The sequence below is a fragment of the Leucoraja erinacea genome, chromosome 5 (genome assembly GCF_028641065.1).
Source record: "Leucoraja erinacea ecotype New England chromosome 5, Leri_hhj_1, whole genome shotgun sequence".
Classification (NCBI taxonomy): domain Eukaryota; kingdom Metazoa; phylum Chordata; class Chondrichthyes; order Rajiformes; family Rajidae; genus Leucoraja; species Leucoraja erinaceus.
In genome coordinates, this window is record NC_073381.1 from 77,786,743 (window position 1) to 77,814,441 (window position 27,699).

General features: G+C 42.4%; 1 protein-coding gene across 1 annotated transcript in view; it reads left to right on the forward strand.

The window, feature by feature from the left end:
- The window catches only part of LOC129697442 (midasin-like), a 182,418-nt gene that overhangs the window by 78,657 nt on the left and 76,062 nt on the right, over positions 1-27,699 (forward strand). The window contains 18 exon segments of the mRNA XM_055636025.1: positions 1,261-1,390; positions 3,869-4,105; positions 4,472-4,669; positions 6,491-6,702; positions 8,186-8,308; positions 11,114-11,311; positions 12,512-12,619; positions 12,709-12,897; positions 13,890-13,991; positions 14,103-14,366; positions 14,791-15,058; positions 18,157-18,316; positions 19,149-19,265; positions 22,515-22,723; positions 23,877-24,019; positions 24,818-25,020; positions 25,412-25,632; positions 26,125-26,238. Coding sequence (XP_055492000.1) covers positions 1,261-1,390; positions 3,869-4,105; positions 4,472-4,669; positions 6,491-6,702; positions 8,186-8,308; positions 11,114-11,311; positions 12,512-12,619; positions 12,709-12,897; positions 13,890-13,991; positions 14,103-14,366; positions 14,791-15,058; positions 18,157-18,316; positions 19,149-19,265; positions 22,515-22,723; positions 23,877-24,019; positions 24,818-25,020; positions 25,412-25,632; positions 26,125-26,238 — 3,196 coding nt within the window.

Sequence of the window (27,699 nt, forward strand, 5' to 3'; positions counted from 1 at the left end):
TGACTGATTAACAAGGACAGCCCAGATCCCGTCGTGCTTCCCCTTTTCCCAACTTGACACCATTTATATAATAATCTGCCTTCCTGTTTTTGCTACCAAAGTGGATAACCTCATATTTATCCACATTAAACTGCATCTCCCATGCATCTGCCCACTCACCCAACCTGTCCAAGTCACCCGACATTCTCATAGCACCCTCCTCACAGTTCACACTGCCACCCAGCTTTGTGTCATCTGCAAATTTGCTAATGTTACTTTGAATCCCTTCATCTAAATCATTGATGTATATTGTAGATAGCTGCGGTCCCAGCACCCACTAGTCACTGCCTGCCAGTCTGAAAGGGACCCGTTATTCCCTACTCTTTGTTTCCTGTCTGCCAACCAATTTTCTATCCATGTCAGCACTCTACCTCGGACTCATCTTTGTGCCGTGGAATTCCACCTCCATAATGTCTGGCTCCATTAGGTGTTTCTAAAGAGGAATATATTTTGTGTGCAATCTTTCCCATTCATTTTTTTTTTAATTACTTAGATCCCTTAAGTCATTTTTGCATTTTCCACAAACTTTTTTACTTACTACTTACAAACTGCCTATTATTGCCTCCTGGCATGTCGGGCAGCAATGAAGGTTCTCCACTCCTGTCTGTTCTGGGCTGGCTTCTGGACACTACCCCAGGTCAGGTCCATTGTTTTCATTTCCTCCTCTACAGTTTGATGCCAGGTGGTTTTGGGTCTCCCTCTTTTCCTTTTCCCTTCTGGTGTCCAATGCAGGGCTATTCTTGGGATGCTGCCTGGTTCTCTTCTCAGTATCTTCCTTTCGGCTTTCACCATTGCCATTCATCCTAGCATCTGCCGATAGCCCTGGAAGTCCATCACGCCCAGTAGTGTTGGTTCCTTCAGTTGCTGTTTCCGTAACACATTTGTTTTACGAGACAGGGTTGTTAGCCCTGTGCTCAACCTCCAACCTGGAGGACCAGTGGATCACTCTTCATCTCGTCTCTACCTTTCGTCCTGACCAGCATGGGAGACCCTAACAGGAGATGAATCTCCCGCTGGCATAGCTCTAGGGGTCACTGAGACACACAAGCTCCCTGACCACGACAAGGTTGCAATCCAACGGGGGGATTTTCCACAAAGGTTGGTCTGAATTGGTCTGGAGATTAGGATATGCTCAGTTATTCCAGTGAAAACATTATTTGCTGCAGGTTAATGTACGTCTTCCCCTTCCTCCACCTCTGCTTTCTTTACTTGAAACATTAGCTTTCGCCAGCCCTGAGGAACAGATTTACCGAGATCTGGTGCCCACCGTGTAATAGCCGTGATGATTTGATGGAGATTATTCAACATAACATCTGCCCCCGACTTTCTTTGAATGGAGAAGATAATGAAGGTGGGAAGATAATAAAACACTGCTTGTATATTTAGATTTGTTTTGAAAACACTGCTGAATTTCTGTCTGCTTCATAAATTCGGGAAGATTGTTTAGAAGGGCGGTCACGATGGTGCAGCGGTAGAGTTGCAGCCTTACAGCAAATGCAGCGCCGGATTCCCGGGTTTGATCCTGACCACCGATGTCTGAATGGAGGTTGTACGTTCTCCCCGTGATCTGCGTGGTTTTTTCCCGAGATCTTCGGTTTCCTCCCACACTCCAATGACGTACAGATTTGTAGGTTAATTGGCTTCCTAAATGTAAAAATTGTCCCATAGTGGGTGTAGGATAGTGTTAATGTGCGAGGATCGCTGGTCGCCGCAGACCCGATGGGCCGAAGGGCCTGTTTCCACGTTGTGTCTCTAAACTAAACTAAACTTCACTTCACGATTTGACATTTGCCATCGGTGCTAGGGCATACACAGTTTCTGTTTGACTGTGGAACAAATTTAATTAAGTGACTACTCTTAGTAAGTCTTCAAACATAGTCTCGGCGACCATTTCGCCCAATATGTGCTTGGTCTGCCAAGGCGTGTGGGTACTCTTGGTTGTCAATCATTTTAACCCCACTTGCTATTCCCATACTGACCTTACTTTCCTGGGCCTCCTCCATTGTCAGAGTGAGGCCCATCTCCTTTCATCCCCATAAACGTCTCTTCCCCATAACTCCTGGCTGACCTTGCACTTATCTCTCTCCCACCCCCACCTCTTTCATCTACATTCCTAAGCAATTCACACCGCGTCAATCCTCCAGCACCATAATTCGCAACTCCCTATCCTTCTCATTCCTTGCGAGTGTTTATATCCGGCCTCTGTCCAACCATCTACCTAGCAACCTTCCACCCCCCCCCCCCTCTATTGCAGTCGCTGCCTCAAAAAGGCTGGCAGCATCATCAAGGACCCACACCATCCTGGCTACACACTCATCTCCCCGCTACCTTCAGGTAGAAGGTGCAGGAGCCTGAAGACTGCAACGTCCATGTTCAGAAATAGCTGCTTCCCCACAGCCATCAGGCTATTAAACTCAACTGAAACAAATCTCTGAACATTAATAGACCATTATCTGTTTATATGCACTTTATCTGGTTATTTATTGATGTGTGTACATATTTATATAATGGTATATGGACACACTGATATGTTCTGTATTCATGCCTACTATATTCCGTTGTGCTGATGCAAAGCAAGAATGTCATTGTCCTATCTAGGACATATGACAATAAACTCTCTTGACTTGACTTGCCTATTACTTGGTATGCCTTGTCGTCCCTCTTTCCCTACCCCACCTATGCAATCAGACTGAGGAAGTATCCCAATCAAAAAAAAAAGAAAAACTGTAGAAATGATATTTCGTTCAAACCTAGGTTTGAATGACAATAAATTGCATTCTATTCTATTCTATGTGTAAATTATAATGTTTTATTGTATACCCTGTTGTTACTTGCGAGCAAAGCACCAAGGCAAAATACTTGGCTAATAAAATGTATTCTCCTCTATGTCTACAAAGCCCTCAATGGGCTTGCCCCCACCTACATTAAAAGTCTTCTCACCCACCACACCACCTCCAGGTCCCTCAGATCAGTCGACTTGGGGTTGCTGAATATCCCGCAGTCTAGGGTAAGAGCTCCATCAAGGTAAATAGAGGTTAGACACTAAAAGCTGGAGTAACTCAGTGGGACAGGCAGCATCTCCGGATAGAAGGGATGGGTGACGTTTCGGGTCAAGACTCCTCTTCAGACCCGAAACATCACGCATTCCTTCTCTCCAGAGATGCTGCCTGTCAATAGACAATAGGTGCAGGAGTAGGCCATTCGGCCCTTCGAGCCAGAACCGCCATTTAATGTGATCATGGCTGATCATCCCCAATCAGTACCCCTGAGTTACTCCAGCTTTTTGTGCCTATCTTCGGTTTAAACGAGCATCTGCAGTTCCTTCCTACACAGGTAAATAGAGGTGCTGCCATGCAGTTCCAGAGACCCTGGTTCAATCCTAACCTTCCAGTGCTGTCCATATGGAGTTGGTATTTTCTCCCCTTTGTCTTTATAGGTTTCTTTTGTGCTCTGGTTTGCTCAGACATCCTAAAGATGAGTGGGTTGATAGGCTGACTGTCAACTGTAAATTGCCACTTCTGTAGTTGAGTGGAGCATCTGGGGAGGTAGGTGGGAATGAGTTACAGGCTTGGTAAGTTTGAATGGTCTTCTCCATTTTTAGGAAATATATGGATTTACAGTGTGGAAATGGCCCCTTCGGCCCAACTTGCCCACAACAACCAACCTGTCCAATCTACACTATCCCACCTGACTGTGTTTGGCCCATAGCCCTCTAAACCTATCCTATCCATGTACCTGTCTAAATGTTTCATCAATATTGCCTCAGCTACCTTTTTATTTTTGCTAATACTGTTCTGAAAGGTAACTAATTTTTCTCTGTGCATTTTAGGCAAAGATATTGCTGTGCTCATTTTGGATTTCATTGACTGGCTAAAAAATCAAGAATTTGGACGTCGATGTACATTGAGTATTCGTGATATTCTGTCTTGGGTAAACTTCATGAATGTTACAACTAAGAGAGTGACCCCAGAAGTGGATCTGGATGAACGCAGTGGGTTCCAGCTCGATCCTGTCACTGCATTCATACATGCTGCCTGTCTCATTTGTATTGATGGCCTTGGATCAGGTATGTGTTGGTGTAAGCAGGGAATGGGACGGAGGGAGTGGAAGGAAGAAATGTTCAGTATTTAAAACGCTCCACTTCTAAATCAAACAGTCACAATTATGATTGAGGAAAGCTTTAAAATGCACCCAACCACAGAGCATGGTATTGGGACATTCGGCATATTTCTTTCCTCAAAATTCTGAAAATGAATGAATTGTAAATTTCTTGGATGAATATTTTCAACAGAAATTTCCAGTGCAGAAGTTCAGTGCATGTCATGTGTAGGGGCAAATAGATCTTTGTTTTCCTGAGTAATTGGGGGGGCTTATTTGCAGATCTTTCTCCAAAGTAAAGATATTTTATCCTGTTTGACTTAATTTCCTCCAGGTTCCACAGTTTGTTCACCTGCAGCTACTTTGGCTGCTCGCAAAGCGTGCTTGGAATTTCTTTTTAAAAAGCTATCAGCGATTACACGGGTGAAGAAACATCTGTGGAGCATGCTGAACTGTTATGATGAGAAGAGAAAAAGGAAAGTTTTAGCGACCAAACGCTATTTTGGAATTCATCCTTTCTACATCCCTGTAGGTGAGCATGTGGTCGAAAAGCAATTTTCAGGATTGGAAAATAAAACTTCCCTTCACCCGAGCTTCTGTTTAAAGAGCCTAAGTTGTGTTTTGGTCACCAAGTTTAAAAAGGCTAGGTCATTCATGTGTGGAGACATTTCTATTGCTCTGAACATTACTTCAGCAAAAACAATCCTTTACTTTGCTAGACTGCTTCTTTATGTTTCCTCTTTCTTGAACCCTGATTAAATGAATAAAAATTGTGTTGCTGTTGATTTAAAATATCTTGATCAGATCGCCACCAGCTTCTTCCTCTGGATTCCATTTCCTCATCCCTGGAGGTGAATGTTTTGTTCTTGGAGCCTTTTGCAATACAGTGGCACAGCTGGTGGAGTTGCTGCCTCATGGCGCCAGAGACCCAGGTCCGATCCCGACCTTGGGTGCTGTCTGTGTCATGTTTGCACATTCTCCCTGTGACCGTGTGGGTTTCCTCTGGGTGCTCTGGTTTCCCACCACATCCCAAAGACGTGCGGGTTTATAGGTTAGCTAACCTCTAAATTGTCATTAGTGTGTAAGCAGTGGATGAGAAAGTGTGATAACATTCTAGTATGATGGGTAGTTGATGGCCAAAGGGCCTGTTTCCATGCTGTACCTCTAAACGAAACAATCTGTGCGCAAAACATTCTTGTAAAGCTGGTTCTTCCTTGCTGATAGCGTCAATGCCTCGTTAAAGGACCCAGGGTTTGTTGGTGCTTTCTCAACCACTTTTTCAACTCTTTGCAGCTTCAGCAAGTGATATCTTAAAACTCTTGTCATTTTTTTAATAGACTTGTTCCCTCAAGTTTGTATTGACTAAAAATTAAAGTTATTCTTCAACCAAGTCGTATAGCAAGTACACTGTTCAATGCCAACAGATTATTATTTTTTCAAGATTTTGAAGCCATGTTTTTAGACCACGGTAGTAGAAGATCAAGCAAATTCCAATTTTGACTCTGTTCTCAGCTGTGCCTAATTTCTAATATGACTTTGTAGTAGGAAGCTTGCATGACATTCTGGCCAGGTAATCATTCCCAAATAGTCTAATATTTTGTGTTGTTCTTTACTTTGATCCGAGTTGTTGGTTGACCAATTGATTTGCTACGATAATTTGCTCACCATTACCGTAGGCAACTGACAGTATGGTATGAGGCGGATATAGCTATACTAGTAGTCATACTAGCAGATCAAAGCCTTCAAAGACATTGCGGCTAATTTTTCTTCAAAGCAAAACTGTTTTCTTCCTCCCGTAAGAACGTTTGCATTCTTGGATTCTGCTAGTGGATTTGATTAGACTTTAGTGATACAGTGCGGAAACAGGCCCTTTGCGCTGAGTCCCGCTGACCAGCAATCACCAGCACTATCCTACACACTAGGGACAATTTACAATTTTACTGATGCCAATTAACCTACAAATCTCTACATCTTTGGAGTGTGGGAGAAAACCGGAGCATCCGGAGAAATCTCACAGGGGGAGCGTACGAACTCCATATAGACAATAGTAGTCAGGATCGAAACAGGGCCTTTTGTGCTGTAAGGTAGAAACGCCACTGTGCCACCCACACAGCATCTTTTTATTTTAATTGCATCTTTTCCAACTGAAATGCATTTTAATATAGCAACAGCAGCGTTTGTTTTTATTGTTGTAAGCCCAGTCTTGCATCCTAAATTATGAATGCTTGTCTTTTTAAAATAAAACATCTTTCAATTAATATTTTGTTCAATTTCTTTTTTTTAACCTTCTGTTGAGTAAATGGATTTATATCTTGAGTATTTATGAACAATGACTGTGTATTAATGTTTTCAGAAGGGGCAGGCGGAGAAAGTGTCGCTCTTGACGACTATGCACTGAATGCCGGCACGACGGCAATGAATGCTCAGAGAGTACTGCGGGCCCTGAAGTTAAGCAGGCCAATTCTCTTGGAAGGATCACCAGGAGTTGGCAAGACAAGCCTGGTAGCAGCTCTGGCAAAGGCTTCAGGAAACCAACTAGTCCGAATTAACCTTTCTGAGCAAACAGTAAGTTTGTTGTGGAAATATTTAATCTTGTGATCGGCCTGTCAGTAAATCATGGCTGATCTTTCACCCTGCGACCACTTTACTGCACAAATCCATATCCCAATGTGATAGGAAAAACTGCTGAGCATAATTTTTTAATAGCGGAAGATCAAAAAGTGTTGCATTCAGAATGACCTGGGGGCTCTTGTACGTGCTTCATCAAATAATACACAGGAAAAGCAGGCCTTTATTACAAGGGAATTTGAAAACAAGATGAAAGTACCATGCTAAAATTATTTTTCTGCATTATTTATCTATGTTAACCAGCCTGTCTCCCGGTTGCTATCAATTTTAATTCCCATTCCCATATGGACATTTCAGTCCTGGGCCGTCTCCATTGTCAGAGTGAGGCGACTGTGTGTGGAGAAACTGTATTCTGCTTGGCCTACAAACCAATGGTATGAACATTTAATTCTCAATTTTTTGGGTGACAAAGTAACCCTCCTCTTCCCTTCCCTCAGTGGTTTAAACTATTTATTTGAAGGTTAGATGCTTAACATCACGCTGGACAGACGGTGTGGATTGAATCTGGGAGTGGGTGATTATCGCCATAAATGAAACATGTCTGAGAGAAGGGCAAGGCTGGCAACTCAATTTTGGATGGTACCGATGCTACAGGCATGATAGAGATCCAGGGAGATATTTAAGGCACCTTTAGGCACTTTAAGGGACTTTGGGCACCTGTTTTACTCTGAGGATAGTACATTTCTGGAATGTGCTACCAGAGGAAGCTATAGAAGCAGATATAATTGTGACTTTGAAAATACACTTGGGCAGATATATCGATAGAAATGGTATAGTGGGTTCTAAGCCAACTCAGCACAAATAGGATTAATCTTATATGCCATCTTGTTCAGCACGGGCAAGGCGACCCAAATGGCCTGTTTCTGTACATAACACTGCCTCTAAGTAATTTGTATTTAATAGATTTTTGAATTTTTGTCAATGTTTTAATATGGGTAAAGGACCGTTAATCGCAACCAATGTGGCACAGCGGTAGAGCTGCTACCTAACAGCACCAGAGACCCAGGTTCAATCCTGACTACAGGTGCTGTCTGTACAAACCTTGTTCTCTCTGTGACAGTTGGTTTTCTCCATGTTCTCTGATTTCCTTCCACATTCCAAAGGCTTGCAGGTTAATTGGCTTCTGTAAATTGCCCCTAATGAAAAACTGGGATAACATAGGACTATTGTGCGTGTGATTGTTGGTCGGTGTGGACTCGGTGGGCCGACAGACCTGTTTACATGCCGTGTCTCTAAACTAAATAGTCCTGAGATAAGTGAGCAAATCACTGTGTTTGGAAACAGAGGTAATTTGGAACCAGAGATATGTACTAAATTATAAATTAGAAACATTATTTTGATGCCGTATTTCTGCTGCTTGGTTGAATTATTAATTTTGACCCATTGCTTTGAAAATTGAGCATGATGTCTGTTTCTATAGGATGTGACTGATTTGTTTGGGACGGACCTGCCTGTGGAGGGTGGCAAAGGTGGACAATTTGCCTGGCGAGATGGTCCTCTGCTTGGAGCCTTGAAGGCTGGACATTGGATTGTTTTAGACGAGGTGGGTACTGATCAATTGTTATGATAAACTCTTTGCAGTATCTTGTGGGCTGAGTATATTTCCACGATTAGCACTTTTTAATTTCTGCTTTCTTTGAATGCAAAGTGCCTGTTCTCTTTGGGTATGGAACAAGTAATAGCAACTCATAAGGATCTTATAGAAACACATAAAATTCTTAAAGGATTGAACAGGCTGGATGCAGGAAAAATGTTCCCGATGTTGGGGGAGTCCAGAACCAGGGGTCACAGTTTAAGAATAAGGGGTAGGCCATTTAGGACTGAGATGAGGAAAAACTTCTTCACCCAGAGAGTTGTGAAGCTGTGGAATTATCTGCCAAAGAAGGCAATGTAGGCCACTTAACTGAATGTTTTCAAGAGAGAGTTCGATTTAGTTCTTAGGGCTAAAGGAATAAAGTAGGAATGGGGTGCTGATTTTAGATGATCAGCTATGATCATATTGAATGGCAGTGTTGGCTCAAAGGGCCGAATGGCCTACTCATGCACCTATTTTTCTATGTTTTTATACTATTAAATGGACCAGGAGCACTGTATGGAGATAGAAACTGGTATACTAAACCTTTTAGATAATTTTCATGTTTCTCACTTTCTGCCCCTTAAATCTGTACCTCACCAAGCAATTCATCAGGGCTTCTAAATGACTGAATAAATGGGCCTGTAATATTGAGGCCAAGTATAGTGAATGAGTCATTGTAGAAGGCTTTCTTGACAATGGCTGATTTTCATAAGAAATTCCACGTGCAAGGGATCATGGAAGTATAATCCTGCCTTTGCTCATTTCAATTTTGCAATAGTATTTCTGGCCCTCCTGAAAAAGAAAATTGTTGAAACCTTTCATTTTTTTTACCCTTGTCCAAACTATGTGATTCTAGTTTTTTTTTTGGAGAGGTTGTTAATATTTTTGTCACCTATTGAATTTGTGTTTGTTCTATAGCTCTTAACGCTAGCTTTACAGGACTTTTGAAATATGAAGTCTGCACTGGGGAAATCACTGTTTAAATACTGATGATAAGTCCTTGTCATAGTACCACATCGTGTGAAAACAGACCCTTCGGCTCAGCTTTTCTGTGCATGGCATCAAGTACCTATCAGTACAATTTTGCGTCTGACTGAGTCTGTGCTGGTGATGCTGCTGCTGGCAAGATGTTTCATTCCTCCTGTACATCATCATACTTGTGCACATGACAATAAATTCGATTTGACTTGACTTGACTCCAGTGGGAGAGTCTAGGACCAGAGGGCACAGCCTCAGAATAAAAGGATGTATCTTTTAAAATGAAAACAAGGAGGAATTTATTTAGCCAGAGGGTGGTGAATCTGTGGATTTCATTGCCACAAACAGCTGTGGAGGCCAAGTCATTGGGTATTTTCAAAGCGGATATTAATAGGTTCTGGATTAGAAAGGGCGTCAAGGGTTACGGGGAGAAGACAGGAGAATGGGGTTGAGAGAGAAAAATAGATTGGCTATGATCGAATGGCGGAACAAACTCAATGGGCCAAATGGCCCAATTCTGCTCCTACAGTATGTCTTATGGTCTTATGATCCTTTATTCACAATCAGCATTACTGTAGGTAACCCTTCAACTGGCTACAGTCCAGCTGAAACTGTTGCCCGTCTTTGGAAGTGTGTGTTTGCCAAGGAGGCCTGGAATGGAATACAATTGTTCATTCGCAACAGCGGGAGTAAACTCAGTGGACTATTCCCAGAGATACAAATGTTGACATCTGCAGGAAGATGAGTGCAGTGAAATACCTTGTCCTCGGTCTCCTCCATTGTCAGTCAAGCTAAACGCAAATTGGAGGAAAGGCATCTCATATTTCGCTTGGGCAGTGGTATGAATATTGAGTTCTCTCACTTCAGGTAGCCTCGGCATTCCCTCGCTCTCTATCCCTCCCCCACCCAAGTCGCACTAGCTTCTCATTTTCACCCTTCAAAATGCTAACAATGGCCTGTTTCCTTTATCATTGTTACTTTTGTGCACATCTTTCATTCATTGTTCTTTATATCTCCACATCACCATCTATATCTCTTGTTTCACTTGTCCCTAACCAGTCTGAAGAAGGGTCACTACCCGAAACGTCACCCATTCCTTCTCTCCAGAGATGCTGTCTGTCCCGCTGAGTTACTCCAGCTTTTTGTGTCTACGGTTTAAACCAGCATCTGCAGTTCCTTCGTGCATCAATACCTTAGTCTGCCCGGAACTCGTTGATCTTACAGCATGAGCATCTATCCGTCATTAAAAGCTGTTAGCTGGCACTTTACTGGGTGCAGGACTGCATCCCGCGACACACTGAAGTTTGGTGCAGTCATTGCGAAGGTTCTGTGTGCAAACAATTATTTTGAGGTTCTCCCATAATTAGATGTAGAAGGCCCAGGAATTATGAACTAATGTCTACAGACATAAAATCAGAAGAAGGGTTTTGACCCGAAACGTCACCTATTCCTTTTGGCTGGAGATGCTGCCTGACACGCTGAATTATTCCAGAAATTTGTACCTACCTTCAGTATAAACCACCATCTGCAGTTCCTTCCGACATAACTAATATCTATGCTTGCCCTGAGAATGTTTGGGAATTAAAGGTTGGTGCCATATTGATCCAATATTTAATTTGTCATTGAATGAAATGATACATACAGAGAATATAGATAATGCAGATAATGCAGTGTTTGTGTTGTTCAACAATGTTATGAATTACACATGTAAGGAGGAAAATAGTACTCAATAAATTTGTCTAGTATTAAACTTCAAAAGGGAATGAAGTAACTGGAATTATTTATTTTTCTCAGTTAAACCTGGCGTCTCAGTCTGTTCTGGAGGGACTGAATGCTTGCTTTGATCATCGTGCTGAGGTTTTTATTCCTGAGCTGGGACTTCACTTTAAAGTGCAACATACGAAGACCAAGATCTTTGCCTGCCAGAATCCTTACAGACAAGGAGGTGGAAGGAAAGGCCTCCCCAAGTCATTTCTCAACAGGTTCACTCAGGTGAGGCAAGAGAATGAGTACGTTTTGACGTTTTGGCAGTAAACGTGGGTCACTGTGGAAACTCACAAGCCACTTGGCAAACAGGAAAAAGCCTGACTTTGATTATATTTGGATGTTGACACTGTCTGCATAATAATTAAGCGATTGTTCAAAGCATTAACTTGTCAGCATTAATTTGAATAGCTGAGTTTTGGAATTTTTCTGAAATTTGTCGTTCGTATTTTCTGTCCACATAATATTTAGAAAGATACTCCTTCCAAAAATTCTGAATAATCAAGACTAGTTAAAGCAACATTATCTGGTTATTTGATATGCAGTTTGCAACATTTGGGGGGACTTGCCTCTCCTTAATGTTTAATTCAGGGATTTCTGCAAACCTTTGTTACCAGAATCACACATATAGCATAAAAATATTACAATTATACATTTTACTTCCAGAGCCAAATACACCCCATAAACATGTGTAATCCGGGAGGGACATTTGAACAATAACCACACTGGTAGTGAGCCCCACAGCAACTCTGCAATGCCAAATTATCTTATGACCTGTTTGAGAAGGAACTGCAGATGCTGAACCTTATGACCTGTTTAGTTGTTTTAACCTTAAATTAACCTGAAATGTGAAGACTGGTCAGGATCTGGAACTCCCTTGTTCTTTAATGTGTGCTTGAGCAAAGGTAGTCATTCAATTTAATTTGCCACACAGCATTGTATTGGAAGAAACTGCGGATGCTGGTCTAAACCGAAGATAGACGCAAAATGCTGGAGTAAGTCAGCAGGACAGGCAGCATCTCTGGAGAGAAGAAATGGGTGACGTTTCGGGTCGAGACCCTTCGTCAGTCTCTTGACCCGAAACGTCACCCATTCCTTCTCTCCAGAGATGCTACCCATCCCATTGAGTTACTCTAGCACTTTGTGTCACACTTAGCATTGTATCTGGTTTGGGCATTGTGTTTAAATACTACAGTAGTGTTCCTGCTCAAAGTCGGATCAGGACCGACATTTTGTACAAAAGCAGTAATTTATATTGCAGTTTTCACTGATTCATTGCATTTAAGTAATTCGCTAGTACCAAATAGAAAATGTACTTGAACCAACTCCTTCTCTTGCTTGTGATAATTCAGAAAATTGGTTGCTACTTTGTGTGTTGTGTCCAATGTACTTTGTTTAAGACTAATATTGATTTTTTTTTTAATGCAGGTTTATGTGGATCAACTTTCAGTTTCTGACATGGAGTATATTGCTGAAACGATCTTTCCTGCTATTGGTAAAAACATCATCAGTAAAATGGTTCATTTTAATCATAAGGTAAAGTATTATTTTTACTTTAATGATTCATGTTTGAATGAGTTCTTAAGTTGAATACTCATTGTCATTCAAACTACTTTCTGTTAAAGGTTAACCAAGAAGTAATGGTAGAAAGGAAATGGGGACAAAAAGGAGGTCCATGGGAGTTCAACCTACGCGATCTCTTCCGATGGTGTCAATTGATGTTGGTAGACCAAATGCCAGGGTGCTATGATCCAGGCCAACATGTTGTTTTGGTGTATGCAGACCGAATGAGAACGGAAGCAGACAGGAGGAATGTAAGAGTGACACTCTATTGCAGCTTCTACTTTCAGCCAATTCTTGCAATAAATCCGACCTCTGCAATGATATGTCCCTTACAGTTGGGGTAGTTAAGTTGTGATTTCTCCTTCCTTTGCCTCCTTTTTGAACTTGCGAATAGTTTTTCGCTCTACCATTGCCTTTGTTCCCCGTACTGCAGCACGCGTGACAATTAAAGTTTATACATTTCCCACTTTTGCCAGAGAGGATGCGTAACCGTCTCTTCCCCAATTTTCAGCTGCAGTTGTGGCAGTGGTTGTACAGCTGCATCAATCAGATTAAGAATAGAGAATCATACAGTGCGGATATGGGCCTTTTGGCCTAACTTCCCCTTGCCGAACAAGCTGCCCCATCTACACTAGACCCATCTGCCCATGTTCATCTGTTCATGTGTCATAGGAGCAGAAGAAGACCATTCGGCCCGTCGAGTCTACACCATTCAATCATGGCTGGTCTATCTTTCCCTCTGAGCCCTATTCCGATGTGTCTCCTTGCAATCTTTGACACCCGTACTAATCAAGAACCTGTCAATCTCCACTTTAAAAATCCCCCAAAGACTTGGCCTCCCATGGCCATGTGTGACAATGACTTCCACAGATTTGCCAACCTCTGAAAACCTTTTTGCCTTCTACCTTGTGGTACTTTATCAAAGGTCTTCTACTGTCCGTTTTGCTCATATCCCTCTAACCTTTTCCATGCGTGAACCCGTCCAAATGTATTTTAAATACTGTTATAGCACGTGCCTCACCTACCACCCCAGGCAGCTCATTTTGTATATCCACCACCCTATCAGTGAAAAAGTTGGTCCTTGGGTTCCTTAAATCTTTCCCCCCTCGCCTTAAAACTGTTAAGGTTACAAGGCAGATGCACCTAAACTGAGATTGTTCCCCAAGATTTACATAATTTGCAAAATTTGGTGAAATAATCAAGCTTGTATTCTACACTAATTTTATGTTTTATTTCTTCCAAGATGTTTGCTGTATTTAAAGAAACCTTCTCTGGCGATGATGAAATTCAATTGCATCCCTACACCGGGTCCAGAAAATTCCATATCACACCACAGCAGGTTCAGGTATGTGACTTGATTATGACAACTTCAATTAGCTCAAGTAACAAGATCATGCATTTTTAAAAATGGAAAAAAAAATGTTCACAACCCTTTGCTGTCACCCTTCTGTTTCAGGTTGGTTATTCTATCCTCTCACGCAGTGCTTTCAATGTTCCCATGTCGAGCAAACATCTGTCCATCCTTCACCATTCCCTCCAACCACTGGAGTCTGTCATGAAGTGCACTCAGATGAGCTGGATGGTAATTTTGGTGGGACCAGCTGCCAGTGGGAAAACCAGCCTAATTCAGCTCTTGGCCCTCCTGACAGGACAAAATTTAAAGGTTATGGCAATGAACAGTGCTATGGACACCACAGAACTACTTGGTGGATTTGAACAGGTGAGATATACAAGCCGTGTACATTGTGTAAGAAGGAACTGTACATGATACAGTAGATGAGGTTGGAGGTGAACCTGTGTCTAACCTGAAAGGACAGTCTGGACCCCTGGACAGAGTTGAGGGAGGAGGTATAGGGACAGATGTTGCATCTCCTGTGGTTGCAAAGTGTTGTTTGTTTATGTAGATGGTTTATGCATGCAACCTATAATGTAGCTACCTCATCACCATTAACACGCCCCATCATATCAGTATAACTATGATATCCTCCCCTTGCTTCCTCCCATTTTGGCCCCGGTATGCCTGTAGGCTGGATGCAGCCAGTGCTGGGACGTGTGTACCATGTGCTTTAATAAATGCTTTAGTAAAGGTTACAGTGTGTCAGACTAAGCACCTTTACAGTTTAAGTGGTCTTTTGTGCTTGCAGGTTGATATTTTACGTCCTTGGCAAAGTTTAATTGGGAAGGTGAAAGATGCTGTCTTTGCCATCATCAAAAATATGCTGCTCTCTCTGGATTCTTTCCATGAATGCAGTAATCTTCTCAAACTCTGGAATTCATTCCTGATGAGCGATTCTCAGTTACTTGAAAAGGAACACAGTGCTGGCATTTCCACAGATGCAGTGAACAAATTGGAGGATTTGCTTGCTGTTTTTCACCAGTTCAACAACAAATTGAACACACTCTCATCATCAGGTACATATTTCTGAGTTATGTATAGATTAGGCAACACAATTAAAATTTCTGTATTGCTTGCTATTTAAATATTTTGGAAAGAAGATTCTGGTATATTTGAGAAAGTAAAATTAACAATGCAAAATTGAAAAAACAGAGTTTCTAAAAGTTGAGTTGCAGTCATTTCTGCATTGTTTGTAGGGTTACATGTTTTTCAGAGACAATTTGGAGGCACCAATAAAAATAAATATACAATAAATGACCAGTAATTGTAAGACCATGAATGTGCAGAAAACCAAGTAGGTCTAGTCAAGTCAAGTTTATTTGTCACAATTTGTCATACGAGATGTGCAGTGAAATAAAAGTGGCAATGCTCGCGGACCTTTGTGCAAAAGACAAACAACAAAACAACCAAACAAACTATAAACACAATCATAACACACAAATTCTTTTACATGATAAATAATGGAAGGAAAAACGTTCAGTAGAGTTAGTCCCTGGTGAGATAGGCGTTTACAGACCGAATGGCCTCTGGGAAGAAACTCCTTCTCAACCTCTCCGTTCTCACCGCGTGACAACGGAGGCGTTTGCCTGACCGTAGCAGCTGGAACAGTCCGTTGCAGGGGTGGAAGGGGTCTCCCATGATTTTGTTTGCTCTGGAGTTGCACCTCCTGATGTATAGTTCCTGCAGGGGGGCAAGTGAAGTTCCCATAGTGCGTTCGGCCGAATGCACTACTCTCTGCAGAGCCTTCTTGTCCTTGGCAGAGCAATTCCCAAACCAGATGGTAATGTTCCCGGACAAGATGCTTTCCACCGCCGCTGCGTAGAAGCACTGGAGGATCCTCGGAGACACTCTGAATTTCCTCAATTGCCTGAGGTGGTAAAGGCGCTGCCTTGCCTTACTCACGAGTGCTGAGGCGTGTGATGCCCATGTCATATCCTCGGAGATGTGGACTCCCAGATATTTAAAACAGTTCACCCTATCCACAGGATCCCCATTTATCCTCAATGGAGTGTACGTCCTCGGATGATGTGCCCTCCTAAAGTCCATGATCAGCTCCTTCGTTTTTTTGATGTTCAAGAGGAGGCTGTTATCCTGGCACCAGAGTGCTAGGCCAGCCACCTCCTCCCGGTAGGCCTTCTCGTCGTTGTCTGAGATCAGGCCCACCACCACAGTGTCATCAGCAAACTTAATGATTGAATTGGAGCTGAACCTAGCCACACAGTCATGTGTGTACAGGGAGTACAATAGGGGGCTGAGGACGCAACCTTGGGGCGATCCTGTGTTCAGGGTGAGGGACTTCGATGTATTCTCTCCCATCTTGACTACCTGGGGCCTGGCGGTGAGAAAGTACAGGACCCAGGCACACAGGAAGGTGTTGAGCCCCAATTCCATTAGCTTCCCGGCAAGTCTGGTGGGGACTATCGTGTTGAAGGCTGAACTGTAGTCTATGAACAGCATCCTCACTTAGCCCCCCTTCTGGCTGTCCAGATGGGAGAGAGCAGTGTGCAAGACCTGGGAGACTGCATCGTCCGTGGATCTTTTCGGACGGTATGCGAACTGCAACGGGTCCATGTTCGGAGGGAGGAAGGCGCAGATGTGTTTCTTCACCAGCCTCTCAAAGCATTTCATGACTGCCGAGGTAAGGGCCACCGGACGGTAGTCATGATGCAGTAGTAAATGCAATATCAATCATGATTTAGTATGGTTGTGCAGGGTGGTCTAAGAACCTGATTTATGATTAGTACGGGTGTCAGAGGTTATGGGGAGAAGGCAGGAGAATGGGGTTAGGAGGGAGAGATAGATCAGCCATGATTGAATGGTGGAGTAGACTTGATGGGCCGAATAGCCTAATTCTACTCCTATCACTTGTGACGTGATAAAATCAGCTGTTCTTGAATTTGGAGTAATGGATCACTAGCTCCTGTACCACCTTCCTGATGATAGCAGTGAGATGAAAGTGTGGCCAGGATGGTATGTCTTTGATATGTTGCCTTCTTGAGGCAGCTCCTCCTGCAGATCCGATTGATAATGAGAGACAGTGATGGCAATGTCTATTTCACTTTTTGCAGCCTACTTCGTTCTTGACTATTTAACTTGTCCTAACAGTCCATCAAGTCACCAGTCGGTGTGATTTCCACCGTTGGCTTTTCGAGGTTCAGTACAGACTTCGGCGACCTATCTATTCTTCTGAGGAAGTAGAGGTGTTGAGGACCATTTTTTGTGCTTGTATCAATATGCTGGGCCCAGGTTAGATCATCAGAGATATTTATTCATAGAACTACAAGTTGTTGACTCTCTCCTTCACCAATTTGCCAATGAAGACTGGTGAGAGGTCCCTCGGCTTATCCTTCTTGATGTATTTTATATTTCTGCAGATTGTTTTTCCACATCCACCTAGTTACCCACAGAACTTTGAAGGGTGAATGATTTCCTCCTCCTCTTCCTTTATTCTTCCCGCCCCCTCCCCACCCTACATCAGTCTGAAGAAGGCCCAAAACGTTGCCTATTTCCTTCGCTCCACAGATGCTGCCGCACCCGCTGAGTTTCTCCAGCACTTTTGTCTACCTTCTATTTTCCAGCATCTGCAGTTCCTTCTTAAACAGGGTGAATTATTTCATTGTTTACCCACTGTGCTTTCACTGTTCATCTGTGCACAGATGGATCATATCTTGGTGGGTTGTTAATGATGCTGACGCACCCAATATTTTAGCAATCATCAAGAGATTGTGCCAGATAACAGCTTTAATTGTATTTGGTCTGTATTTGCATTAGGAAAGTGATTTGATGGTTGAATTAAATAACGTTTAGTAGTTCAGTTCCATTTCGTTTAGCATCACGTGTACTGAGGTACAGTGAAAAGCTTTTGTTGCACGCTAACCAGCTGGAGGAAAGACAATACATTACAGTCGAGCCACTTACAGTGATTTAAAAAAAGTTGAACGATTTTAATATGTGTTTGTAGATCTGCTTCTGTGGTTAGCACGAAAATAGTCACCTGGGTTGGGCACCATCTCATTCAGCCCAGAAGCTATAATTGGACAGCTTAATCGTTCTGTTTGCACGTTGACTGCCTTTCTCAGGAATATTTTCTCTTGTCTTGAATGTTGTGTTTTAGAATTTGAAGAATTGATTGCAGAATTCCAGCAATTCAACTATCAACGCAGTCAGTTTTTGGATGGTAAAAAGCGTGGCACCTTTGAATGGGTTGATGGGATGCTTGTACAGGCATTGAATTCTGGAGACTGGCTACTGCTGGACAATGTTAATTTTTGCAGGTAAGATCCGTCTTTGTGTTGGCTCTAACGTTTTGAAAAAGTTGAAGGTTCTGCCGCAGCTTCTTAATAAAGGCATTTTGATAAAATGCTTGCGTGATTAATCACGTGCAGGTTCTTCTCCTATAATGCAAAAGTTGTGTTCCAAAGAAACCTTGTGTTATATAGTGATATAAAACTAATGTGTCAATGGGGATAAGGGGATGAGGAACTAGAGTTTCAGACTCTGAATTACACACTTTTTTTCATGCAAAGTTTAAAAAAATAAAGGCCTTTTCAATAGCTGTAAGTTTATTTTTACCGCAAGCTCAAAATACTAAAGTCTCTATTTTACACTGTTTAAAAGAGTATAGTTTCACCTGTGGCAATAGAAGTGAATGCTTGTCAATGCCCTGTAGTGAAACATACACTGTTGCTAAGAGATGGTGGTTCATTACTTCAGGGAAAATACATAGAAATAGAAACAGTCTTTTTTTTCCTACACTTGTTTCTCTCCCAAGACATCTTTTTTTCTGCTTGTCAATTTCTTTTTTTTTTTTTTGTGTTTCTCTGGTTCCCAGTTGAAATCCCGTTGTAACAATTTGGCCCGCATAATGGTAAATAGTGTTCCTAATTCATCTATGGTGTCATATCCAATTAGTATTATGGAAACACTTGCTATAGAATCTTGTATAGTCTCATGCTTGGTATTCGACTGATAGATTTGGAAGTTGAGGGAAATGGCTTGTTCAGTCAATGCAATTTGGAATGGGATTTACTGGATGATACATTCAGGGGACTACTAATGTAAAATGTATTTATGTTGCTAGTTGTATGCTGCATTTCTTTTAAACAGTCCTTCTGTGCTTGATCGTCTTAATGCTCTTCTGGAACCTGGAGGAGTCCTGACCATAGGTGAAAGAGGAGTGCTTGATGGCACCAGCCCAACTATTGTACCACATCCAAATTTCAGGTATGATGACAACATTTTTCGAGGTAATTCAGGGATAATAAACCCGTTTTTATGTAGCTAGATTTTATGTTTCTGTTTACAAACAGCATTTATGAACTTAATGGCTCTTTCAGTCCCCATCTGGATTATCCCATTGGAGATTGCAATATTGTTATATTAGCATTAAGGGGCTATCCCACTGTGGCGACCTAATCCGCGAGTTAAGAATAGTTTCTTCGACCTTCAAGCTTGAGGGCACTCGCCTGTAAAACCTCGGGCTGGATCAACCGTCAGCGTTGAAACCGCGAGCTATTAGCGGAAAGTTTTTCAACATGCTGAAAAATTTTCCACGACTAGGCTGAGGCCACAAGAGGCCTCGAGCACGAAGGAGAGTTCCAGTAACCTCATAGAACCTCTTAGGACCATGTGACGACCATGCTGCAAGTTTGAGTCGGGGGCAAACTCTTCTAAACTCGCAGATTAGGTCGCCGCAGTGGGACACCCCCTTCAGCTGGAGATTTTAAATTCCATTTGCATCTCCAGCCTGAAAAACATATACTTATTTTGAGGGTCTTCAATATGATAGCCAATTGTCAATCCGTGCTAACACAATTCCCCCAATAACAGGAATGAATGAATTAATTAATTAATACATTTATTGGCCAAGTATGTACACATACAAGGAATTTGCCTTGGTGCTCTGCTCACAAGTAACAACATAACATACAGAAAACAATTAAGAATTAAACATAAAACATTAAGAGTAAAACATTATAGTTTAAACATGTGAATGAAATAAAATACCAGACCAAAAGGAGGCTACAGAATTTGGGTATTGAGTATTGAACATGAGCTCCTGTGCACTGCTTTTCCATGTTGCACAATGTAATGTCTTTTGGAAATCCATATAAGCTCTACCTGCAGGTTTCCCTCAATCAATTCAACTCTGTGCATCCTTAAATTCTAGTAAATTTGTCAAACCTAATTTACCTTTCATAAACCATGTTGATTTTGCTTGATTACATTAATTGTCTCCAAATGACTAGCTACTTTTTTGATTGTAGACTCCAGCATCATGCCACCAACATGTTAAACAGATAAATGTTAAGCAGACGGTACACAAAAATGCTGGAGAAACTCAGCGGGTGCAACAGCATCCATGGAGCGATGGAAATAGGTGACGTTTCGGGCCGAAACCCTTCTTCAGACTCACAGACCTTTAAACAGACCTTTAGATACCAGTTGCTTTTTGTTATTCCTTCACCCTAACTAGTCCATTTGATATCTTTGAAGTTATTTGCAAAGTCCTCGGCCATAAGGACTTTTCTCATCCAGGTTATTAATTTTCCAGTCTCACCGTCAGGGGTCTAGCATCCCTTTTATTTATCTAAAGATAAAGTGGTGAGGTTGAACTTGGAGTATTGTGTTCAACTTTGGGCATCACGCTATAAGAAACATGCCATTAAACTGGAAAGCTTGCAAAGAAGAGGATGTTGGCAGGACTCGAGATTGAGTTGTAAGGAGAGGTTAGGAAGGCTAAGACTTTATTCCTTGCCTCTTGGGACACTGAGGGGTGATCTTATAGAGGTGTCTAAAATCATGAGGGGTATAGATGGGGTGAATACAGTCTTTTACCACAGGACAAACGTTAGTGGTTTTGCAGATAATGAAAATGTTTGTGAACGATTGCAGTAGGATCTGGATTGATTGGCAATGTGGGCAGAGAAATGGCTGATGGAATTTAATACAGAGAAGTGTGAGGTGCAGCATATTGGGACGTCGAACAAGTGTAGGACCTACACAGTAAATGGTAGGCCCCTGGGAAGTGTTATGGAGCAAAGTGATCTAGGAGTACAGGTGTATGATTCCTTGAAGGTCGAGTCACAGGTAGATAAAGTGGTCAAAAAGGATTTTGGCACTTTGGCCTTCATCAGTCAGAGTATTGAGTATAGAAGTTAGGAGGTCATGTTGCAGTTGTATAAGACGTTGGTGAGACCACATTTAGAATATTGTGTTCAGTTCTGGGCACCATGTTATAGGAAAGATATTGTCAAGCTTGAAGGGGTTCAGAAACGATTTACGAGGATGTTGCCAGGACTAACTAGAGGGTGTGAGCTATAGGGAGAGGTTGAGTAGGCTGGGTCTCTATTCCATGGAATGCAGAAGAATGAGGGGGGATCATATAGAGGTGTATAAGATCATGAGAGGAATAGCTCGGGTAGAGTCTTTTGCCCAGAGTAGGGGAATCGAGGAGCAGACATAGGTTCAAGGTGAAGGGGAAAAGATGTAATAGGAATTCAAGGGGTAACTTTTTCACACGCAGGGCGGTGGGTGTATGAAACAAGCTGTCAGAGGAGGTAGTTGAGGCTGGGACTATCCCATTGTTTAAGAAACAGACAGGTACATTGATAGGGAGAACATTTGATAGGACAGGTTTGGAGGGATCTGGACCAAGCGCAGGCAAGTGGGACTAGGGTAGCTGCAACATTGTTGGCCGGTATGAGCGAGTTGAGCCGAAGGGCCTGTTTCCACACTGTATCACACTATGACTCTATGATTGGGTAATCAATAACCAGAGGCCAAAGGTTTACCATGAGAGGGGAAAGATTTTGATAGAAACCTGAGTGGTAACTTTTCACACAAAAGGTGGTGGGTATATGGAACATACGAGTCTGAAGAAGGGTCCCGATTTGAAACGTCACCTGTCCTTTTTCTCCAGAGATGCTGCCTGGCCTGCTGAGTTACTCCAGCACTTTGTGTCTATCTTCGATATGGAACAAGCTGCTTGAGGCAAGAAAAATAACATTTAAAGACATTTTGGACAGATGCCTGAATAGGAAAGGTTGAGGGAAATTTGGCAAATGGGATTGGCATCTTGGTGGGCATGCAGGAGTTGGGTTGAAGGGCTTGCTTGCATGCTCCATGACTCTTAAGACACACTCACTGTTTGTTTGGTTATTAGTTGCTAGTTTTCTCTTTCTCCCTACTAGCTTTTTAGACTATTGCTGCAACTAAGAAAATTCCCTATTCTCTGGTCTACAATAAATCCCTGTCCCTATGTATGCTCTAGTTTTGATTTGATGATTTCCTTCACCACTTTTGATAACAATGGAGGGTTTTATGAATTTTTTTTTCTGAGCTTGATCTTTTTAAAATTATGCTTTCCACTGGCTGGGATGAATTGTATTAAAATGAATTGGTGCTGAAGGTAATATCTCAACCTAGAGCTGTGGCTTTAATTTAAAATGCTTTTGTTTTTATTTGCACCAGGCTGTTTATGACCATGGACCCAGCACATGGGGAAATCTCCCGAGCCATGAGGAATCGTGGAATTGAAATTTATATCACAGGCGAGCACAATGCAGATCCTCTGGATGAACAAGATATGAAAATGTTACTACATGGGCTTGGCTTAATGGGAGAACAACCGTGCACTCAGCTGATGACTTTGTACTCCAAAATCAAAGAAACAGCAGTAGGTAAGAAACATGGAAACATAGAAAATAGGTGCAGGAGTAGGCCATTCGGCTCTTCGAGCCAGCACCGTCATGCAATATGATCATGGCTGATCATCCACAATCAGTACCCCATTCCGGCTATCTCCCGATATCCCTTGATTCCGTTAGCCCTAAGAGCTAAACTTTTCCCATTTCAACCCTGGGAAAAGATGCATATGCTGGCCCATCTTTACCTCTAATTTTTATAAACTACAAATCGGGTCTCCCCCTGACCAGCAATGTTTCAGAGTAAACAATCCAAATTTGTTCAGCCTCTCCTTATAGCTAATTCTCTCCAAACTCTTCACCCTCTGCAAAACCTCCATATCCTTCCTGTCATTGGGCAATACATCAAAAATTGCAGTTATCAAGAAAGCACATCAGCGCCTCTACTTCTTGAGAAGATTACGGAGAGTCGGATTGTCAAGGAGGACTCTCTCTAACTTCTATAGGTGCCCAGTATGCAGCATGCTGACCGGTTGCATCGTGGCTTGGTTCGGCAACTTGAGTGCCCTGGAGAGGAAAAGACTACAAAAAGTAATAAACACTGCCCAGTCCATCATCGGTTCTCACCTTCCTTCCAACAAGGGGATTTATCGCAGTCACTGCCTCAAAAAGGCTGGCAGTATCATCAAAGACGCACACCATCCTGGCCACACACTCATCTCCCTGCTCCCTTCAGGTAGAAGGTACAGGAGCCTGAAGACTGCAACGACCAGGTTCAGGAATAGCTACTTCCCCACAAGCATCAGGCTATTAAATCTTTGTTACATATTCTAACATTTCATCGGAGACTCTGCTTGCGTGCGTTTATTGGTTTTCTTTAGTCAGAGGTGGTGAATCTGTGGAACTCTTTGCCACAGAAGGCTGTGGAGGCCAAGTCAGTGGATATATTTAAAGCTGAGATGGATAGATTCTTGATTAATACAGGTGTCAGAGGTTATGGGGAGAAGGCAGGAGAATGGGGTTAGGAGGGAGAGATATATCAGCGATGATTGAATGACAGAGTAGACTTGGGCCGAATGGCCTAATTCTACTCCTATTCCTTATGATGTCATGACCTTGTATATTAAGTATTTGCATAGATGACAATTGTCTTCAAACCTTGTTTCATTTGCTCTTTTTAAACACAAAGGTAGTCCCTCCATAAATTCACTTCTTCGGGCAGCTGTTCTCATTGTCCAACATCTCAAGCGTGGTCTTGGATTACCAGAGGCGTTCCGTCGAGCTTGTTTAGACGTATTCATCTCATCACAGAGTTCTCAAGCTCATCAGAAGGTGAGGCGTGTTTTTTTTCTTTGTTGGTCAGAAATTTGGTAAATTAAGATTAAAGAATTGCCAGAATTTTAATGTCTGAAATAACACTGCTGTTCTTATGGCTAATTATAAGTTTTGAGTTGTACGTAACAACAGTGTTGATGTTTGAGACCAAGCAAGCATATTCTCTTTTAATGCTGAATTAAACTTTTCTTGGACAAGATCCCACATGCTAAGCTAGTCTGGAAGGTTGGATCGCATGGAGTCCAAGATGATCTAGCTAATTGGCTTGAAGGCAGGGATCATATGACATAGGAACAGAATTAAGGCATTTGACCCAAGTCTACTCCACCATTCGATCATGTCTATTTTTCCCCCTCAGTCCCTTTCTCCCTCTTTCTCCCCATAACCTTTGACACTCTTCCTATCAAGAACCTATCCATCTCTGCTTTAAAAGCACTCAGTGACATGGCAATGGATTCCACAAATTGAATGCCGGTGAGTTTCCTCCAGGTGCCACAGTTTCCTCCCATATCCCATAGAAATTACGTTTTTTGTAGATTAATTAGCCTCTAAATTGCCTCTAGTGCGCAGGGAGTGAATGGAAAAAGTGAGATAACGGAACCAGTGTGAACGAGGGATCAATCCTGTATCTATGCTCTGTCTCTAAACTAAACTAAAGCTCTCTGACCTTTTTTTTTAAAGCTATCTAAAGTCTGCCATCTTGTTTATAACAACATTCACGTGTTTAAGGATAAACCATTGAAACAAATGGATGATTTAAGAACCACCAGCAAAACTCATCTGTTTTTGTTACAGCAAGTACAAGAACTTGTGGAGAAGCATGTGTTGACATTGGCATCGCCCGAATTCCAGGCTCAATCCTTGACCACTTTGGGGTTGTGGCCAGATTCCATTCCATCAGCAATGCTGACAGCAGAGGATGCAATGCTGTCAATGGTCCACCAAGATGGGCAGGTCCTTGCTTATTGTTTGAATCAACTTAGTCTTGATAATAACAGGTAGGTGGGAGTCCACTGTTTGCACACGGCTTGCTGGGGAAAGATTAAAATGTACTCGTGCATTTTTTCTTCAGTTTGAATTGCAGTCTGTGTGCAGATATTCAGGTCCACCACTGATTATCCGGCACCCTTGGCTCCAGATTATCCGTTTTGCCGGACCAGTGGAGGTCATAGCCTCCGAGAGGAGCCAAACAGTCCGCCTGGGCCATCAAGAGTTGAGATACCGGCCCGCTAAGTCGGCCTCAGAATTTGTCTATAGGAATGAATCTGCCAGCTCCATCTGTGAAGGAGTTCCACAGCCCCGGGCTGCAGGGGGTGAATTTGAACTGTCAATCAGTCGCGGGAGACCCCATTGTAATGTATCTGTTTTCTGTCCTTTTTCCCAACTGAGGTTTCAACCATTGACTTTGACTGACCTGGAGTTAGTTTTGCAGTCCTGTAATGCGGACCGCCTTTCATTCCACGGCAATAGGACAGCAGCTGAATTTGCCAATGAGATTGATATGATTCCTGTTGCTGTCAGACTGGTCACGGAGAAGGCATCAAATCAAGATTGGCTGTTGAGGGCCAAGTGGTTGGGCCACATGGCAAAATCCCACAAACAGTTGGCAGGTAGAGTACCACTACTGGTGTTCAAGCATGTAAATATTTGTTGTGCAATTAATTCTTGCTGCTGTGTGGGATCATTCAGTTGATGAGTTTGCTTGCATAAAGGGGGTTTTGTTGCCATACCACTTACTGAAGATTAACATGTCTGATACCTTGCATAAAATTGAACTTGAAATTGTAAACTGAAATTGTAGCATGGATGTGCAGTCTTAAAATTGTGTTTATAATCTAAATTTTATATAATTTAACAGAAATCTGCGTTATTTTAAGTACTTGGGCGTAGTAGATTTATAAATAGAAATGTACTTCTGGAATTCTGATTTTGGACTAAAAACAAATTTACAAAACATTAATTCATTTGAAATATAAAGACTATATATAAATTCTTGCCTTTTTTATTGCAGCTCTAAGTGGTGAGTTGTTTCCACTCAGCAGATTCATAATTGTATGTTTTGTTGATTAACTTGTATGGCTTTTTGTTTAATTGAATCACAGACCTGATGCTTGTACAACTGGAAGCAGGGTCGAAAGCTCTCAATGCAGTTTATTCCAGCGCCCTGCCAACAGGAATGAAAGAAGTTATTCATCAACTGCAGCTTGATAAAAACGGTAACGTACTCCTGATTAACAGGTTCACGTTTTGATCTTTCATTGCTGTTATAGTCATACAGCATGGAAACAGGTCCTTTGGCCCAACTAGCATACGCCGGCCAACATGCCCCATCTACTAGCCCATGCCGGCCCACATGCCTCATCTACACTAGTCCCACCTGCCCGCACTTGACCCATAATCCTCTAATCCTATCCTATCTATGTGTCTGTCCAAATGTCTCTTAAACGCAACAATAGTACTTGCCTCAACTACCTCGTATGACAGCTCCATAGACCCACCACCCTTTGTGTAAAAAACATACCCCTCAGGTTCCTATTAAAAATGTCTCCTCCCCCTCCCCCGCTCACTTTAAACCTATGTTCTCTTGTTCTCAATTCCCCTACTCTGGGCAAAAGACTGCAATTCCCCAATCTATTCCTCATTACCTGATCTATTCCTGTGCATTATATTTTAAGATTAATTGATGACCATTGGAGAAAGGGGAGTAATCCACGTCAGTGAATGGGAATGAACAACATGAAATTAATTTTCACGAACCATTTGCGTGTTAATTTAAATTTTTTGCTCTGAGAGGCAGCAAGTTTGCAAATTCGCAGTTCTGCACACAATTTGGAAGAGGTGGTATTAGGTGAACATTTTACATTTTGATTTGTATCAGACAAGTGTGTGGGGAGGAATATCAAGACAGTAAGCACATTGATTAATACAAACTGCTTTTTCAACAAGCTGGAAAAGTTTGGAATGATGCGACACATGCTAGAACACCAGTGGATATCAAATTAAGAGGTTGATTAGGTAAAGGTTTAGGTGGAAAATCTGGACCGCATGACTTGCCAGATTTCTTTAAATTCATAAGTGACAGGAGCAGAATGAGGCCATTCAGCACATCAAGTCTACTCCATGGCTGAACTATCTCCCCCTCCTAACTCCATTCTCCTGCCTCCTCCCCATAACCCCAGACACATTACATTCATTAATCATGGAGCTTTGGCTCTCTTTTGTGCAAGATGATCCATTTGACACTGATGTAGAATTTCATTTGGCAGAGCCACAAAACTGGTTTTGTGATCTGTTGCCCACTGAAACATGAGTTTAGGTTTCATTCAATACAATGAATAGAAAGCCAGATAAATTCTTAAATGGGTTGACTGTTAATGTTGGATTAGAAAGCAAATAAAAATTACGAGGGAGCACTGGTAATTGTGCCGCTCTTGACCTCATCTGGACTTCCGAGGCTGACTGGTGAGTTGAATTCACCCCCAGCGGCCGGGTTCTAGAACTCTGGCCCAGCTGGCGCCAGCAGATCCATCCCCATAGCCAACGTCCGAGGCAGACTTTGCGGGCCGGTTTCTTGGCCCCTCGGAGGGCCGTTCCAGGACCGTCCGCCTCCTCCCTGAGGCCGTGACCTCTGTTTGTCCGGCAAAACGGATAATTCAGAAAGGGTGCCGGAAAATCGG